The sequence below is a fragment of the Octopus bimaculoides genome, chromosome 6 (genome assembly GCF_046866305.1).
Source record: "Octopus bimaculoides isolate indiv1 chromosome 6, ASM4686630v1, whole genome shotgun sequence".
Classification (NCBI taxonomy): domain Eukaryota; kingdom Metazoa; phylum Mollusca; class Cephalopoda; order Octopoda; family Octopodidae; genus Octopus; species Octopus bimaculoides.
This window is the reverse complement of record NC_142933.1, coordinates 20,823,036-20,840,045: the sequence shown is the minus strand read 5'-3', so window position 1 is coordinate 20,840,045 and position 17,010 is coordinate 20,823,036. Positions and strand designations below refer to the sequence as shown.

At 40.8% G+C, this 17,010-nt stretch overlaps 1 protein-coding gene across 3 annotated transcripts; it reads right to left on the bottom strand.

The window, feature by feature from the left end:
• Positions 1–1,249: 1,249 nt before the first annotated feature.
• Positions 1,250–15,873, bottom strand: LOC106879975 (uncharacterized). Of its 3 annotated transcripts, none has more exons than XM_052968998.2 (3): positions 15,356–15,873; positions 13,046–14,612; positions 1,250–2,438 (listed from the first exon to the last, which is right to left on the bottom strand). In XM_052968998.2, exon 2 carries the CDS (start codon positions 14,429–14,431, stop codon positions 13,229–13,231), a length of 1,203 nt encoding a protein of 400 aa, XP_052824958.2. In that variant the 5' UTR covers positions 14,432–14,612; positions 15,356–15,873; the 3' UTR covers positions 1,250–2,438; positions 13,046–13,228. The 3 variants fall into 3 exon arrangements, 2 of the variants coding, with proteins under 2 accessions (XP_052824958.2, XP_052824957.2); XM_052968997.2 differs by having other exon boundaries at positions 15,311–15,858; XR_001410690.3 differs by lacking the exon at positions 13,046–14,612 and having other exon boundaries at positions 15,311–15,483.
• Between the last annotated feature and the right edge of the window lie 1,137 nt (positions 15,874–17,010).

Below are 17,010 nucleotides of genomic sequence, written 5' to 3'. Positions count from 1 at the left end.
TTCAACAACGATGTTCCTACTCTATACGAGTTACGTAAGGACCATGAGCCCTACGTAAACCTTGTTATGGGGCTCCCAACCCGGCCTGTCTGCGAAACGAATATCTCCAGCAATTACAGGCTATCCTACTTCTACTAACAGGTGTTACAACCACTTATTGAAATGTCCCCGGATGTCTGTGTGAGCACAGAGGATCTCCTCAGTAGAATCAGTAGTTGCAACCACTCCAACGACTTCACAGGTTGTGTAGTGGGTAGTATGGATGTAGTTTCACTCTACCCATCTATGGATAAAGATTTTGCTGTGGGAAAAATGCATTTAGATTATCTGTGAGAGTGAGGTAGAGTTCTGCGAAGTCAACACGAGGGAACTGGGCCTCCTCCTTAAACTAAGCTATGACTGTAACTACCTAGACAATTATGACCTTAGTAGATTCTACCCCACCGGGTCACAGAGGATAACACCACCTACCAACACCTTAGCAGTGAAGAAAAGTACCACAGAGTGCTGGAGTGGCTGGACCATACCCACCCAGGACGCCGAGAACAACAGTCAGGTGAAAAGAATGATTGCATATGCAATAGGGGCTAGCATAAGAACTACATAGTAAAATTTAACAAGAAACTATACATGCAGGTTCAAGGTGCAGCCATTGATGTCGGTGTGGCTAGTCTCTTCATAACCTGGTGGGACAGAAAACTTAAACAATCCTTGGCTGAACAATCCACAACTGTTTTGTTTTACTGTAGGTATGTAGATGACATTAATATTCTAGCTACGACAAATTCTAGTATTTTACAAACGAAGGCAAAATTGGTTAAGACAATCAACTTACGTACATGTGGATTTACGTGGACTAGTTTTTGCATTGACATTAACATGCCTTAGCTTCTTCAGATTTCTTAGCAGCACAGATTTCAGGAGGAACAGGTTAACGATCACTTCTATGGTGATACATGCTGAAGAAGGTTTGGCATATAAACGCCAATGCAGAAACTAGTCCACGTAAATCCACATACACGTAAGTTGATTGTCTTAACCAATTTTGCCTTCGTTTGATTTCTGTAGTAATTATCAGTGTATTTTTGGCGATTTAATAACGAGTTTTGATTGTTATTTCAAGCAGGTAGACATACTTAGTATGTCCTTTGATTAGTTGTGTATATATATATATATATATATATATATATATATATATATATATATATCAGGAGAATTCACAAAAAAAAACAAAAGACGAAGACAGGTGCTGTAGACAACAAACAGATGTATTAGTATAACGCTCGGGAAGTGAAAAAGTCTTTAATGTTTCGAGCCTACGCTCTTCAACATTATAAAAAAATCACATAGTTTCTCCTTTAAGCTAATGAGAAATGAAAATATTTTATCACAAATTCCTCATTACTGTGATTTCTGTGTTATGCAGCATTATTTAATGAATGCTTTTCTAGACAACTGATCTCCAGTGTGAACCACTTTGGATTTTAAATGAATTCTTTCAATGAGTTTTACTAGCCAAAGTTTTTTCATTGGCATATGCCATTGTCTAAACAAATTCTTTGTGTATTAGAACACTTTGATTTAAATTTCATCTTCATTGATCCTCTCTTTACTATGAATATTTTTTATGGTTCTTCAATTCAATATTACACTGAAAATATTTACCATAAATATCATATTTCTCTCTTGTGTGAGTTAGTGTATGCTTTGTTAAATTACATTTTAAAGAAAATGTTTAGAACAAATATCACAATGGTATGATTTCTTTTCTGTATGAACCAAGATGTGTATTTCTAAGGCAATATTAGACAACAATTCTTTACAACAGATTTCACAATGGTATGGATGTTTGTCTTCATGTGTCAGTTTGTGACTTCTGAAGTTCCAACTTAATGAGAATGCTTCATCACAAATTTCAATGGTATGATTTTATTCCTATATGAACGAGTATGTGTGTCTTTAAGTGACCAGTCCATGAAAAGGCTTTACTACAAATCTCACATTGGCATGGTTTTTCACTTGTGTGGATCATTTCATGTCTCTTTTAGGTGACCACTCAGTAAGAAACCTTCTTCACAAATCCCACATTGATATGGCTTTTCATATGTATGTGATAATTTATACTTCAGTAAATTGCATTTCATTAACAATGTCTTACCATAAATCTTACATTGGAAATGTTTTCCACCAGTGTGAATCATTTTATGTCTTCTTAAACTACAACTACCAGAGACTACCACACATCTCACAATTGTATGATCTTTTACTTTTACAAGCCAGTTCTTCTTTAATATTTTGGTGTATACAGAGGTGCAACATTTTACAATTTTTCTTTGTTATTTACATTGGCATTACATCCAATAGAGTTGACTGTAGGTATGATTGCTTTAAATTCTACAGCTTTTTAAAAATTTCCTTTCCCAAGTAAAAAACAGTTCCTGAAATTAAACAAAACCAATGTTAGAATGGAATTAACAATATGATGTTTAGAAACATAATCAGAGATATTATTTTCAAACGTTCAATAATAATATAATTGCATTTCAGTAAGTTAAATTTTAAAAAGTCATCTGAATGCAACAGAGAGTCATAATCTTTCATATTAATTTACTTAAGAACTAGTTTCAGCAGAAGTGAAAGTACAATGGTAATAATATCTGTGTTCAACTGATAGAGATCAAGTGGATGAGAGCTATAACAAAGGCTCTGTTGTTAATATGATACAGTCAAAGAGATTTTTACATTGCACAAAAATCATCTTCATTTCTGATATATACTCACTATAAAAAGATATTTGCAACAGTTAACTAACTTCCTTCAGTTGGAACTCAAAACCATACCATTCAGTATAATAGCATAATTTTCATTTATAAAAGCAATTTTACTATTATTTCTAGGATGTGAGATAGAATGGATTATCATTATTAATTTTTTTTTAAACTTTGCAGTTGTGCTTCAGAAATTTAGTGTCAGTTACATGCATTCAAGTTTTGCAATAATACAGAGCTACCATAACCCCCTTACATAATATATTCTTAGCTCCCTAAATTGGTGAATTTTTTTACATAACCAACAATGTGCTCAATATCACAGAATTTTTGTAAAATGCCAAAGATAATAAAATATACTGCCTGTCCTACAATATATATTATGAAAATAACAGAATAATAATTATTTTATCCAGTATAACTAAAATAAGGTGACAAGAACGTAAACAAAAATGGTAAACAAATAAAAAAAAAACATGTAAAGATGAAAGTTTTTGAAAAACTGAAAGCTTCTTTGTAAGGTGGACTTTTTTTTCTCTTGCATGATACAAGGGTGTGAACTGCAATACTGGGTGATAGCGAGACATAGGTTGCTAATACCAGAAAAAAATGAAATAAGAATGCCCTACTGGATGTATAATGTTAGTGAGCTAAAAGATAAACTGGATACAAGAGGAATCAGATGGAGTGTGCAAGAAATAAAGCTGCACTGGTATGGGCATGTGATGTACATGAAGGACGACAGCTAAATAAAAAGTGCAAAACAATCAAAGTAGATGGAAACTGTGGAAGGCGGAAACCTAGGAATACATGGGACAAAGTGGTGTAAACTGGCTTCAGGGTGCTGAACCTAACACACAAGATAAAAAAATGACTACAATGATTTATGACACATAGCAAAATGAATGTTGAACTGGTAGTAGTACTGGAAGCTAGGATACATAAGATATCTACTGTTTGTATCCGATTCACCCCATCATTATCTTTCTGTGCTGTCAGTTATCAACTCCTCTTCTCAAAGCTATTTATTTTTCTCAGCCATCATTCTCTTATCATCACTCATTTCTACTCACTTGACCTCTCTCTCACCAGCAAATGTAGTCACCATTACAGTCTCTCTTTCATTACTTCCTACCATTGCTGTCTCTTTTTTCTATTACTCCCTCTTTTACCATCCTCTCACCTCAAAAAAACCATTTCTCCTATCATATTCTTACCCCAATTACTGTTTCTCTCAAATTCATCTTCTGTAATTGTTCTTTCTTCTTACCCTCTTATGTTGCCTTGAGCGAACAGAAGTAAATCTATGTTAAAGAGTTTTTGGTCTTGTAGAGTACAAAGTAATCTCATAAGTGCACTGGCCAAGTCTCAATGACTTCTTTAGCATTTATACAAGGTGTTCGAGCTAAATTTGACAGTTTGCATTAAAAAAAGAAAGGAAACAAAATAACCCATTCAAAAATAAAAATATTAAAAAAAATCAAACTCATTACGGCTGAGAGATAATAATTTACGCAAAGTAGCTGCCATCAGCGTCCACCACAACCTCAATATACCTTGGAACTGGAACATGCATACTTCATTGTGTCCCTAGGAAGATCTTCAAACCCTTTCTTGATTTTAGCCACTGATTTGGTCTCGGTGGTGCAGGCAGAGTGTATGCTGTCTTTTTCAACCACGCTTCATACATAGTATCCATGGGATTACAATCAGGGGAGTTAGGGGCCAGAAATTGAGGCTGGTGAAGTTACAGAAATTCTCTGACAATCACTTCTGACTATTTCTGGAGGTATGGCAAAGAATAGAATCCTGCTGCCACACATATGGCTTTCCAGTCAAGACTTGACCACAGTCTCCAGCAGCTTAACAAAGCCATCTGAATTGAGCTTAAGGCCTGATCACAGATGGATGGCAGACATCTGAAGTGGTGACTTAAATTTGAAAGAATGTTTTTTTATGGATGGTTTGTGTTAATTACACATACTCATTTACTACATTATATATATATATCATCATCAGTTAACATTCGTTTAAATGATGATGATGATTATGATTATATATATATATATATTTTTTTAAGTTTCAGCTTAGAGCTGCGGCCATGCTGAGGTTTCAAAGAGAAAACACATGGTATAATTAAGGGAAAAGTAAAAAGAAAAAATGCACATTGGATATAAAAAATACAGGCTTTTTATGAAAAGTAAGGATATATATATATATATATATCATCATCATCATCATTTAACGTCCGCTTTACATGCTAGTATGGGTTGGACGATTTGACTGAGGATTGGTGAACCAGATGGCTGCAACAGGCTCCAATCTGATTTGGCAGAGTTTCTACAGCTGGATGCCCTTCCTAACGCCAACCACTCTGAGAGTGTAGTGGGTACTTTTACGTACCACCGGCACGAAGGCCAGTCAGGCAGTACTGGCAACGGCCACGCTCAAAATGGTGTATTTTACATGTCACCTGCACAGGAGTCAGTCCAGCGGCACTGGCAACAATCTCGCTCGAATGTCTTTACATGTTCCAGGAAGGCGATGCTGAGCACAGGTGCCATCACGATTTCGCTTTCACTTGCCCCAACAGGTCTTCGCAGAGATTCAAAGTTTATTTTTTATATCCAATGTGCATTTTCTCTTTTTACTTTTCCCCTACATACATATACATATACACACACACACACATATATATACATACATATATGGGAGAATATACAAAAAATAACAACAGACGAGGACAGGTGGTGTAAATAACAAAAGTATATATTAGTATGACGCTCGGGAATACGGAAAGTCTTTGACGTTTCGAGCTACGCTCTTCAACAGCAAGAATACGGAGACAAGGAGAAAAACACGGAGAAAAAAAAATTGAATAGTGTTCAGTCAACGGTCAATCATAATAATGGCCGATCATAACAATGACTGACCGGAAGTTAGAAATTCTTATTTCAGGAGAGCTAAGAAAGGGGGAGATAACAAACGGTGATCGGGAACGAGGGGCTGTGTGTGGGAGGTAGACTGCTGGTGATCTTGACGTATGTAGTGTGAAAATGGGGGAAGGGAGAAAGGGAGAAAGTAGTTGGTCAGTTGTAGTGTGTGCGTGGTGTGATGCGAGGGTATTGGTGTGGTGTGTGTGGTGTGATGCAAGGGTATTGGTGTGGTGTGATGTGAGGGTGTTGGGAGGTGGGGAAGGCATGGGTGGAGTGTGGGGTAGAGGTAGGGGTATGTGGGTAGGGTGGGGTATGTGGGTAGGGGTGGGTGGTGGGTGTAAGGAATTGGATGGGGTGGAGTGGGAAGGTAGAGTAGGAGTGTGTTGGGGTGTGGTGGGATGAGCTTATGAGGGGGTGTTGACGAGGAGGGAGAAGGGGAAGGTGGATGTAAGAGAGGGGGAAGATGGGTATGGGAGGGGAGAGGAAGAGAGGAGAGAGGGTGGGTATAAGAGAGGGAAGGGGGATTGAGAGAGGGGGAAGGTGGGTATGGGGGGAGAAAGAGGGGAAGGTGGGTATGGGGGGAGAAAGAGAGGAAGAGAAAGAGAGGAAGAGAAAGAGAGGAAGAGAAAGAGAGTGAGAGAGAGGGAAGAGGGGTATGGGGGGGAAGAAGAAAGGAAGAGAAAGAGAGTGAGAGAGAGGGGAAGAGAGTGAGAGAGTAAGGGTGAGAGAGTAAGAGAGTAAGAGTGTAGAGAGTAGGAGAGTAAGAGTGTAGAGAGTAAGAGTGAGAGAGAGGGGGGAGTACGGGAGAAGAGAGTGAGAGAGAGTAAGAGAGAGGAGAGAAAGAGTAGGGGTGAAGAGAAGTGGGAGTGGAGAGAAGTATGAAGAGAGGTACAAAGAAGTAGGAGTCGGAGCAGGAGGTGGGGGAGGGGAGAGATGGGTGGTAGGAGGGAGGGTCGGGGAGAGAGACAGGAGGAGGGGGTTAGATGAAGAGTGGAGGGGGGTTGAGCCCATGTGGCGCAAAGGAGCGAAGATAGAAGATTAATCCCTGTTCATGGCGCAAACGGGAGTCCGGATGGCCCCTGTGCATGGACAATCCAAACACAGACAGGTGTTGCCGCAAGGAGTGGCCGGCAGAACGGAAGTGGCGTGACACCGGGGTGTCATTGCCGACGTTGATATCTCGGAGGTGTTCCGCGAATCGGTCGGCCAGGCGCCGCCCCGTTTGTCCGATGTACAGGGATTGGCAGAGAGAGCAGGAGAGGCAATATATGATGTTGGTAGACGTGCAGGTGAAGGAGTCGGTGATGCGATAGGGTCGGTGATGGGTGCTGGTGAGGAGGGTGGTGTTGGAGAGGTAAGGGCAAGTGCGGCAGCGTGGACGGGAGCAGGGGAAAGAGCCAGGTTGGGAGGTTGGGTTGAGGAAGAAGCTGTGGACCAAGAGGTCCCGTAGGTTGTGGGCTCGTTTGAAGGAGGGGAGGGGTCGATTAGGGAAGATGTGGGAGGTGGAGGGGTCGGACTGGAGGCGCCGAAAAGCTCGGAGAATGGAGCGTTGGAGGGGTAGGGTGGTGGGATGGTAGGTGAGGGGAAAAGGGAGGCGGGAAACGGCAGGGCGGGTTCGGGGGGAGAGAGCAGATGCACGGTCCACAGAACGTGCTCTGGCAAGGGCGGTGTGGATGGTGGTGGGTGGATATCCACGCAGGCTAAAGTGGTGAGCCATGAGTTGAGACTGAGTCTCAAAGTCATGGCTGTCGCTACAAAGTCTGCGTAGACGGAGGAATTGGGAATAGGGGATGGAAAGTTTTGTGTGTCTAGGGTGGGAGGAGGAGAAGTTGAGATAGGAGTGTGAGTCTGTGTGTTTGTAGTGGATGGAGGTGCTAAGGGCGGAGTGGAGGATGCTGACCGAAATGTCGAGAAAGGGGACAGAGGTGTCAGAGACAGTACAGGAGAAGTGGAGGGCAGGATGGAAAGATTGAACGAAAGAGAGGAACGAGTCAAGATGTTCGCGGGAGAGAGAGGTGGCACCGATACAGTCGTCGATATACCGACCGTATAGTTCGGGAGTGGGACCAGTGAAACTGGAGAATATTTGGGCCTCAACATAACCAACGAAGAGGTTCGCGTAGTTGGGGCCCATTCTCGTCCCCATGGCCACTCCCGAGAACTGCTGGTAGATATCTCCCGCGAACGAGAAGCATTTGAGAGATAGGACAAGTTCGGCCAGACGAATGAGTGTGGAGGTGTCGGGTTGTGGGTTGGGGCGTTGGTCTAGAAAAAACTTCAGGGCACACAGCCCCTCGTCGTGGGGGATCACTGTATAGAGGCTCTGGATGTCTAGAGTGAAGAGAAGCTTAGAAGGGCCGGGAGGGAAAGAGAAAGAGTTGAATAGACGAAGCGCGTGGTTAGTGTCATGAATGTGGGAAGGGAGAGAAGCCACTAGGGGGGCGAGGACCCGGTCTAGGTATTTTGAGATAAGCTCGGTGGGGCAGTTGCAGGCGGAGACGATGGGGCGGCCAGGGTTGTTCGGTTTATGGATCTTGGGGAGGAAGTAAATGGTGGGGGTGCGTGGGGTGCGAACAATAAGGTTGGAGGCGGTGGCGGGGAGACGGGAGGAGAGGATGAGGTCATGGATAGTGGAGGACACAGTCTGTTGGTAGCTGGGCGTGGGGTCGGAGGGCAGAGGGCGGTAGAATGAGGTATCTCGAAGTTGACGGAGAGCTTCGGCCTCGTAGAGGTCCGCGCGCCATACTACCACGGCTCCACCCTTATCAGCCGGTTTTATGATGATGTCCGTGCGGCGTCGGAGGGATCGAAGGGCCGAGAGTTCGGCTGGGGAGATGTTGAGTCGAGATGGACGCCTGGAAAAGTTAAACCGGCCCACAGCGCGTTGGCAGGCGCCCGCGAAAAGATCAACTGCCTGGAACTGGCCAGGAGCAGGCGTCCACTGGGATGGTCGTCGGCCCAGGTCAGTGAAGCAGTCCTCGTTGGGTGCGGGTGGTGTGTTATGGAAAAGCGCACCCAACCTAACGCGGCGCACAAAGCTGTGGACATCAGCACGGGTTTGAAATTCCTTGCAGGATGGAGTGAGTGGGATGAAGCGCAGACCCCTATTGAGGACGGAGCACTCCGCCTCAGAGAGAGGAAGATCTGGGGGAATGGTAACGACAGGCTGAAGTGGAGAAGGGGTGGGTGGAATAGAAGTAGGAGGGGATGAAGTAGGGTTAGGAGGGGCGGTCGGGATGGTGGAGGGCTGGGAGGGAGGGGGTGGAGTGTGTGTGGGAGAGGCAGGGTGGTTGGGTGTGGGTGGGGAATGCACATCAGGGAGGGAGAAGGGTGGTGGAGGGGTTGGGGTAGTGGCATCGGGTGTAGAGGAATGGAGGAGTGAGTGAAGTTTGCGGAGCTTAGTGTCGGTAAGAAATGCATGAAAGAGATGATTAAGTTGAATGATAAAGCGCAATGTATTGTGAGCATGGGAGGGTGACAGAGAGGAGAAAAATATGGAAAAGGCTGGAGGAAGAAGGCGGTCGATAGTGTGGATTTTAGAGAGATTGGAGCGAATGGTGGCCCGCATAAGGCGGTAGGATGTGGTGCGGAGTATGGGTAGAATGGTGGTAGAGGAGTGGAGAGTGGGGTGGAAATGGAGGCGGAAACCCTTAGGGATGAGGCGGTGATGTAAGCAGCGACTGAGAAACGTAATATGACTAGAGAAACGAGTCTTCTTGAATATGAGTAAGGAGAGTCGTATAGTAGGTTGAAAGTATAGAGAGGGAAGTGTGCGGAGGTATAGTTTTAGGCGGTTGTGGAGAGTGAGTTGGAAAGATTTGTAGTCAGGCATGATGGAACGAGAGAGAAAAGAAAATTAGACGTGGGAAGGAGAATTACAAAAGGTGTGGTGGAAAAAAAAACAAGCGTGATGAGAAAATTGGACGTGGAAAAAAGGAAAAAAAGAAAAAAAGGGGGGAAAAAAACTGGAAAAAAAAACTTTTTTAACAGGTGTGGGGGGAAAAAAATAAAGGCATGAGGAGAAAAAACGAAAAAGGGGTTGTGAGAAGAAAATATATGCTAGGTGGGAGAAAAAAACAAAGCAAAAAGGAAGATGGGACAATAGGGAGAAATTGGGTGACAGGGAGAGAAGAAAAGAAAGGGAGGGAGATGCATATATACCTATGTATATGTACATACATATATATATATATATATATATATACATATGTAGGCACAGGACGTCACGAAACATGTACAACAAAAAAATACGAAGCATAAGTACATACATACATATATATATATATGTATAATACAAAGAATATATATACATGTATACACACATATATGTACATACTTACATCTACATGTGTATATACATGCATATCAGGGTACAGGACGTTAGAACAATAAACTACAGACAACGGAACGAACACATAGGAAAACGGAAATACATACATATATGTATATATATATATATATATTAATACAAATAATTACAGAGGCATCAAGCTGTTAGATCAGGTTATGAAAGTTACAGAGAGGGTCATAGCCCAACTAATTAGGGAGCGAATCAATTTAGATGAGATGCAGTTTGGGTTCGTGCCAGGTAAAAGCACTACTGATGCCTTATTTCTAGTGAGACAGTTGCAGGAGAAATACCTAGCTAAGGATAAACCTCTGTACCTGGCTTTCGTTGACATGGAGAAAGCCTTTGACAGGGTCCCCCGATCCCTTATCTGGTGGTCAATGAGGAAACTTGGGATAGAAGAATGGTTAGTGAGAGCTGTGCGAGCCATGTACAGAGATGCTGCCAGTAAGGTGAGGGTTGGAAATGAGTACAGCAATGAATTCCGGGTAGAGGTAGGGATCCACCAAGGTTCCGTCCTCAGCCCCCTCTTATTTATCATAGTCCTCCAGGCAATCACAGAGGAGTTCAAGACAGGTTGCCCCTGGGAGCTCCTCTATGCTGATGACCTTGCCCTAATTGCGGAGTCACTATCAGAACTAGAGGAGAAGTTTCAGGTGTGGAAGCAAGGTCTAGAATTGAAGGGCCTTAGAGTCAACCAGGCTAAAACCAAAATCCTAATAAGTAGGAAGGTAGATAAAACACAAACCCCTTCAGGTAGATGGCCCTGCTCAGTATGTAGAAAAGGAGTAGGTAGTAACTCTATAAGATGTACCCGGTGCAAGCTATGGACACATAAGAGGTGCAGCAACATCAAAGGCAGGTTAACTAGCAAGTTAGTTTTTGTTTGTGGCAGATGTTCAGGTGCAATAAAGACTGTAAACAAACAGGAAACAACTTCTATATAATTCCAGGGTGAAAAACTAGAGGTAGTCGATAGCTTCCGCTATCTGGGTGACCAAGTTAGTAGTGGGGGTGGGTGCGCTGAAAGTGTAGCTGCTAGAATAAGAATAGCCTGGGCAAAGTTTAGAGAGCTCTTACCCCTGCTGGCGACAAAGGGACTCTCACTCAGAGTAAAAGGCAGACTGTATGACGCATGCGTACGAACAGCCATGCTACATGGCAGTGAAACATGGGCTGTAACTGCTGAGGACATACGTAAGCTCGCAAGGAATGAAGCCAGTATGCTCCGTTGGATGTGTAATGTCAATGTGAATACCCGTCAGAGTGTAAGTATCTTGAGAGAAAAGCTGAACATTAGAAGCATCAGTTGTGGTGTGCAAGAGAGACGAATGCGCTGGTATGGACATGTGGTGAGAATGGATGAGGATAGCTGCGTGAAAAAGTGCTACACCCTAACAGTTGAGGGAACCCGTGGAAGAGGTAGGCCCAGGAAGACCTGGGCTGAGGTGGTGAGGCAAGACCTTCGTACATTGGGGCTCACCGAGGCGATGACTACGGACCGAGACCTTTGGAAATGTGCTGTGTGTGAGAAGACCCGGCAAGCCAAGTAAGATCGTTGCCAGTGCCCCTGGACTGGTTCTTGTGCGGGTGGCACATGAGATGCACCATTTTGAGCGTGGCCGTTGCCAGTACCGCCTGACTGGCTCCCGTAGGATTTTCGAGCGAGATCGTTGCCAGTGCCCCTGGACTGGCTTGTGCGGGTGGCACATAAAAGACACCATTTCGAGCGTGGCCGTTTTCGTGCGGGTGACACGTAAAAGCACCCACTACACTCTCTGAGTGGTTGGCGTTAGGAAGGGCATCCAGCTGTAGAAACTCTGCAAAATTAGACTGGAGCCTGGTGTTGCCATCCGGTTTCACCAGTCCTCAGTCAAATCGTCCAACCCATGCTAGCATGGAAAGCGGACGTTAAACGATGATGATGATATATATATATATATATATAAATACACACACACACAAACTGTTTTCAGTTCCCACCAATCAAATCCACCCTCAAGGTTTTGGGTCAAAGTAGGAAACACTTGCCCAATATGCTGTGCAGTGGGACTGAGCCCCAAATAACATGGCTGCTGACTTCTTAACCACATAGCCATATATGTATGTATAAATACATACAGAGAGACCGAGAAGAGGAAGATAAGAAAACAGCTGCCCTTACTATTTTTCAGGTAATTTCCCCTTTCTGTAGCTGAATTCTGAGACAAGTATCCACCTGGTTCAATATTCTTAAACATTGATAAATTGTTCCAATAACTAAGTGATGAGAGCTTGTTGGAGAGTTAGTGCTGTTGTTTGACTTATTCCAGTAGACTTATGGCATATAGTAGTTAGCTGTTCTTTAGCCCCAAGTCAACTCTAGTCCAGCAGACCTATGCCTTAAAAGTAATCAGATGCTGTTTAGTCTCAGGTCAATCTTCATCAGGAAGCAAGCCATGTAAGACATGGCCCATAATCAGATGAACCACACTATTAAAGAAATTTAGGATAATTTTTCACTGGCATACCATTCAGAAAGATTTGAAAGCTTCAGTTTGCCAACTGATTGGTTCAGACATTGGAAACAAGCTATTGTATACCACAGAGAATGCAGGATTATGAGAATCTACTTATAAATAGCAATTTAATAAAGAATTACATTTTTGGTTAGAATATGCTTGAAAAGTGCCGTATACTAACCCTACCTTCAAGCAAAGTCAGTCTGCCACTTCTCTTCCCTTACCAATTTATACTCTCAATATGTAAGGTGAAATATAACATGCTAAAATGTGTAGTTTTGTCTTTTAATACAGATAGAAGTAGAACACCACAAACACAAGTGGACTGAATTAATGAGCTGGATTCATGTTACTGGATCATTTCTCCACATTGCAGCATCAAATTCTATTAGCATTGACTCTAATCATTCCTATTTTCAAATTAATAAAATAAACACTAAATATTACTCTGATAAATCTGAATATCTCTCCTCTACAAATCGGTAAACTTACCTGTGCCAATCACGAAAAATTACTGTTAAAAATATGAAAATACTTTCACACATTTTCTTTGGTCTTAAATTTTATTTTAAAAATTCCTTCATTATTCTGTCCATTCCATCCAGTTAGTTCACTGCTACACTGAAAATCTTACATTTCATATATATTTCACGATAATTCTCATTGTGATATCATTTATTTAATGTGAATAGCAGAGTGTCTATTTAAGTTACTTTTACACGAGAATGCTTTACCACAAATTACACAAGGGAATGGTTTCTCTCCTGTATGAACCAATTTATGTTTTTTCAAGGTAGAACTTTGTGCAAATGCTTTTCCACAAACATCACAAGGGAATGGTCTTTCTCCAGTATGAACCATTTCATGCTTTAAGAAGTCACAATTATATGAGAATGTTTTGCCACAAAACTCACACTGATATGGTTTCTCTTCTAAATGCGACTGACTATGCTTGCTTAAAACATCAGTAGATGAAAACGTTTTACCACAAATTTCACACTGGTGTGCTTCCTCTCCTGTATGAACTGTTTTATGTATCACAACAAATTCTTTCCTTGAGAATGTTTTATCACAAATATCACATTGATAAACCTTCTGTTCTGTATGTAATATTTCATGCTTCTTTAAGCTTTTATTACACGAAAATATTTTAGCACAAATTTCACACTGGTAGATTTTGGGTTTTTTGTGAATTTTTTTATGATTTCTTAAGTCAATATTAGATGAGAATGATTCACCACAAACATCACATTGAGATGGTTTCTCTGTATGAGTGAGTGAATGCTTCCTCAAGTTACCTTTTAATGAAAATGTTTTACCACAAATCTCACAATAAAATGGTTTTTCTCCAGTATGAACCAATTCATGTGTTTTTAAGTGACCACTACGAGAGAATGCTCGACCACAAATATCACATTGGTATGGTTTCTCCCCCGTGTGGATTAATACATGTTTTGTTAAAGCACTATTAGACGAGAATGCTTTGGCACAGATTTCACACTGGTATGGACGCTCCCCTGTATGAGTCATCTTATGACTCCTTAAATTACAACTCAGTGAGAAGGCTTTACCACAAATATCACACTGGTAAGGTTTCTCTCCGGTATGGATCATTTCATGTCTCTTTAAATGACCACTCAATAAAAAAGCTTTACCACAAATCTCACACTGGTGTGGTTTTTCACCTGTGTGTATTAATTTATGCTTCCATAAATTATAGTTCTGTGAAAATGCTTTACCACAAATATCACAGTGGAAAGGTTTCTCATCTGCATGAATCATTTTATGCCTCTTTAAACTACTATTAGCTGAGAATGTTTTCCCACATATTTCACAATTATATGATCTTTTGTCTTTGTGGACCATTTCTGCTGCCATACTTTGAAATTCACAGAAGTATAATATTAAGCAATATTCTCCAGTTTATATAATCAAAACATCTATTTCATTCAAAAGTGCATGTTTACATATATCCTCAGAGAAACAAAGAACTTAACAGTTGATTTATTATTCCAGAAACACTTGTTTTTGATGTTTTTCTTCTTTTCGAAAACATTTCCTGAAATACAACAAAATCAACATGTGGTTAATGATAAAACTTCAAGGAATATAACATGAAGCATTCACAACGAAACATGCTCCTTATCATCATCCAGGGATATCAATAATAAAACAAAACTCTACAGCGTGACAAGCGCATTTCATCACTGTAACTTTCAAGAAATGCTGTAACTAAAAAACGAGATATGAAACTCATTTTAAACTAAAAGAAAAATATGAACATGGTTAGTATCAGCCACAGAATATTCAGAGTTTCCAAACTTCAAACGATATCACCATAAAAGGGTGGCTACTGTGTTGTACACAATTTCAACGTCTACGTTTCTGAAACGCATATCACAATAAACTCAATAAATTGATGCATCACTGAACAATGTCAATGTTGACACATCACTGAATTATACAAGTCAACAGTAAAACACATGCTATATATATACCAATATTTTAATCTATAGCAACTGTCAAACAAAACAGGCCAACGAAGGTGCTTTATGTGGTCAGTTGGCCTGCTAAAAATATAAACCTGATCTTCCTCAAATAAAACTAGATGTCTTAAAAAGAGAATGACACATTGAATAATGTAGTTCGGGTACACTATTTCTGAAAAAATAAATGGACATGATTGTCATGGCTAGAATACCCTGTTTGGTCAGGACTGGAATGAAACTATTTAATAACAGACAAAAGACATCTTACCTCAACATACTAGTTTCTATTTCTGAAGCTTAAACAAAAACATACCCCTTCTTTATATTTCTTAAATACCCAACATTTGCTGCTATCACACATGTACTTATATTTCAGGATGATGTCTGAAATAACGAAGCAGTAGAAACATGAAGAAGTCCCAATACAGAAATGGTGTGGACGACCGGAAGTACAGAACAAACTAACCGATAAAAAAATTAATAACAATGAGAATTATAGCATATTTCACTTTTCTAGCTTTAACTCCACCAGGGAAATACTCGATTGAGTACCGTATTGGCCAATAAGCACTTTTCTTAAAGTGGTAAATTGTGATTTAACGAAGATTCAGTTGCTATTTCCAACAGATTGAACGACCATATAGATGCTTCTTCTTGTGACGAAACGACTCTGTATCTTTTATCTTTTGCTTTTTTATCATTGGAGTGCGACCACGCTGAGCCACTGCCTCGAAGGGTTTCAGTCAAATTGATCCAAGTCCTCATTTTATTAAAGCCTGATACTCATTCTACCAATCTTACATGCCGAACCGCTTTCACGGGGACGTAAATAAATCAACACCGGTTGTCAAGCGGTGGCGGTAGAGAACAAACACCAAAACACGCACACAATGCTTCTTTGATGTATTGAAAGACATTTATTTCGTACTGCACGAATAACAACCCACGCACTTTGACTCCAAAATAATACAATCCAGTAGAATCCTTTAAAGGAACAGGCAAATTAGACAGTTGACTGGCATGATCTCATTCGTTTATAACTCACAAAACTATTTCCCAAACACACACATAAACATAACAGTAAATGAATTTTCCATCTATTTCAACGATGAGTATTCCCTGTTTTTGATCAACTCAAAATAGTTGCGTATTCCATACATGCACGCGCGCGTAAGTGTGTGTATATATATATATATATATATATATATATATATATATATATATATATATATATATATATATATATATATATATATATATATATATATATATAGATAGCTAGATCGATAGTCCGGAGTCTCCGTGTGCATCGCGAAACCATGGATCTGCTCTAAAAGTTCCTTTGAGAGGTGCAGGCTTGGTCAAAAGCTTTTTCATGGAAAACCAGCAGTCTCCAAGAGATTCGAGTTCGCCTTCTACATGCTACAGAAATTTTTGGAGTTACTCCCCTTGTTGTCCCTTCAGCCGTACCCATTTTATGCTACCTCGAGATTTGGTTTTAAAGAAACCTCAGCTTCGTAAATTATGGTTTCTGCATTGCAAGATTTATTCACTGAATATGCATTGGGTGTTAATTTTTTTTATTGGTATAGCTAAAAGATTTTATGAAAGTTATTAATTAAAATTGACTGAGTGATCATATTTCTCAATATAAAATGCAGCCTTAGTTTTGAAAAAGTTATGGTAATATTGGTTTCAAATTTTGACACAATGCCCGGGTGTGGTTTCGATCCTAAAGGAGTGGTGAGTTGATTATATCGACCCTAAAATGATGAAAGGTAAAGTCAACTTCGGTGGAATTTGAACTCTAAACGAAATGCTGCAAAGCATTTTGCTCGGCGTGCCAACGATTCCACCAGCTCACCACCTTAAGAAGTTGTGGTAATATAAAAAAAAATGTTATTGAACAAAAGAGAAAAAAGGCAAATTTTCAGATTAACACCCGCACGATCTTCACTAGGGTTAGTG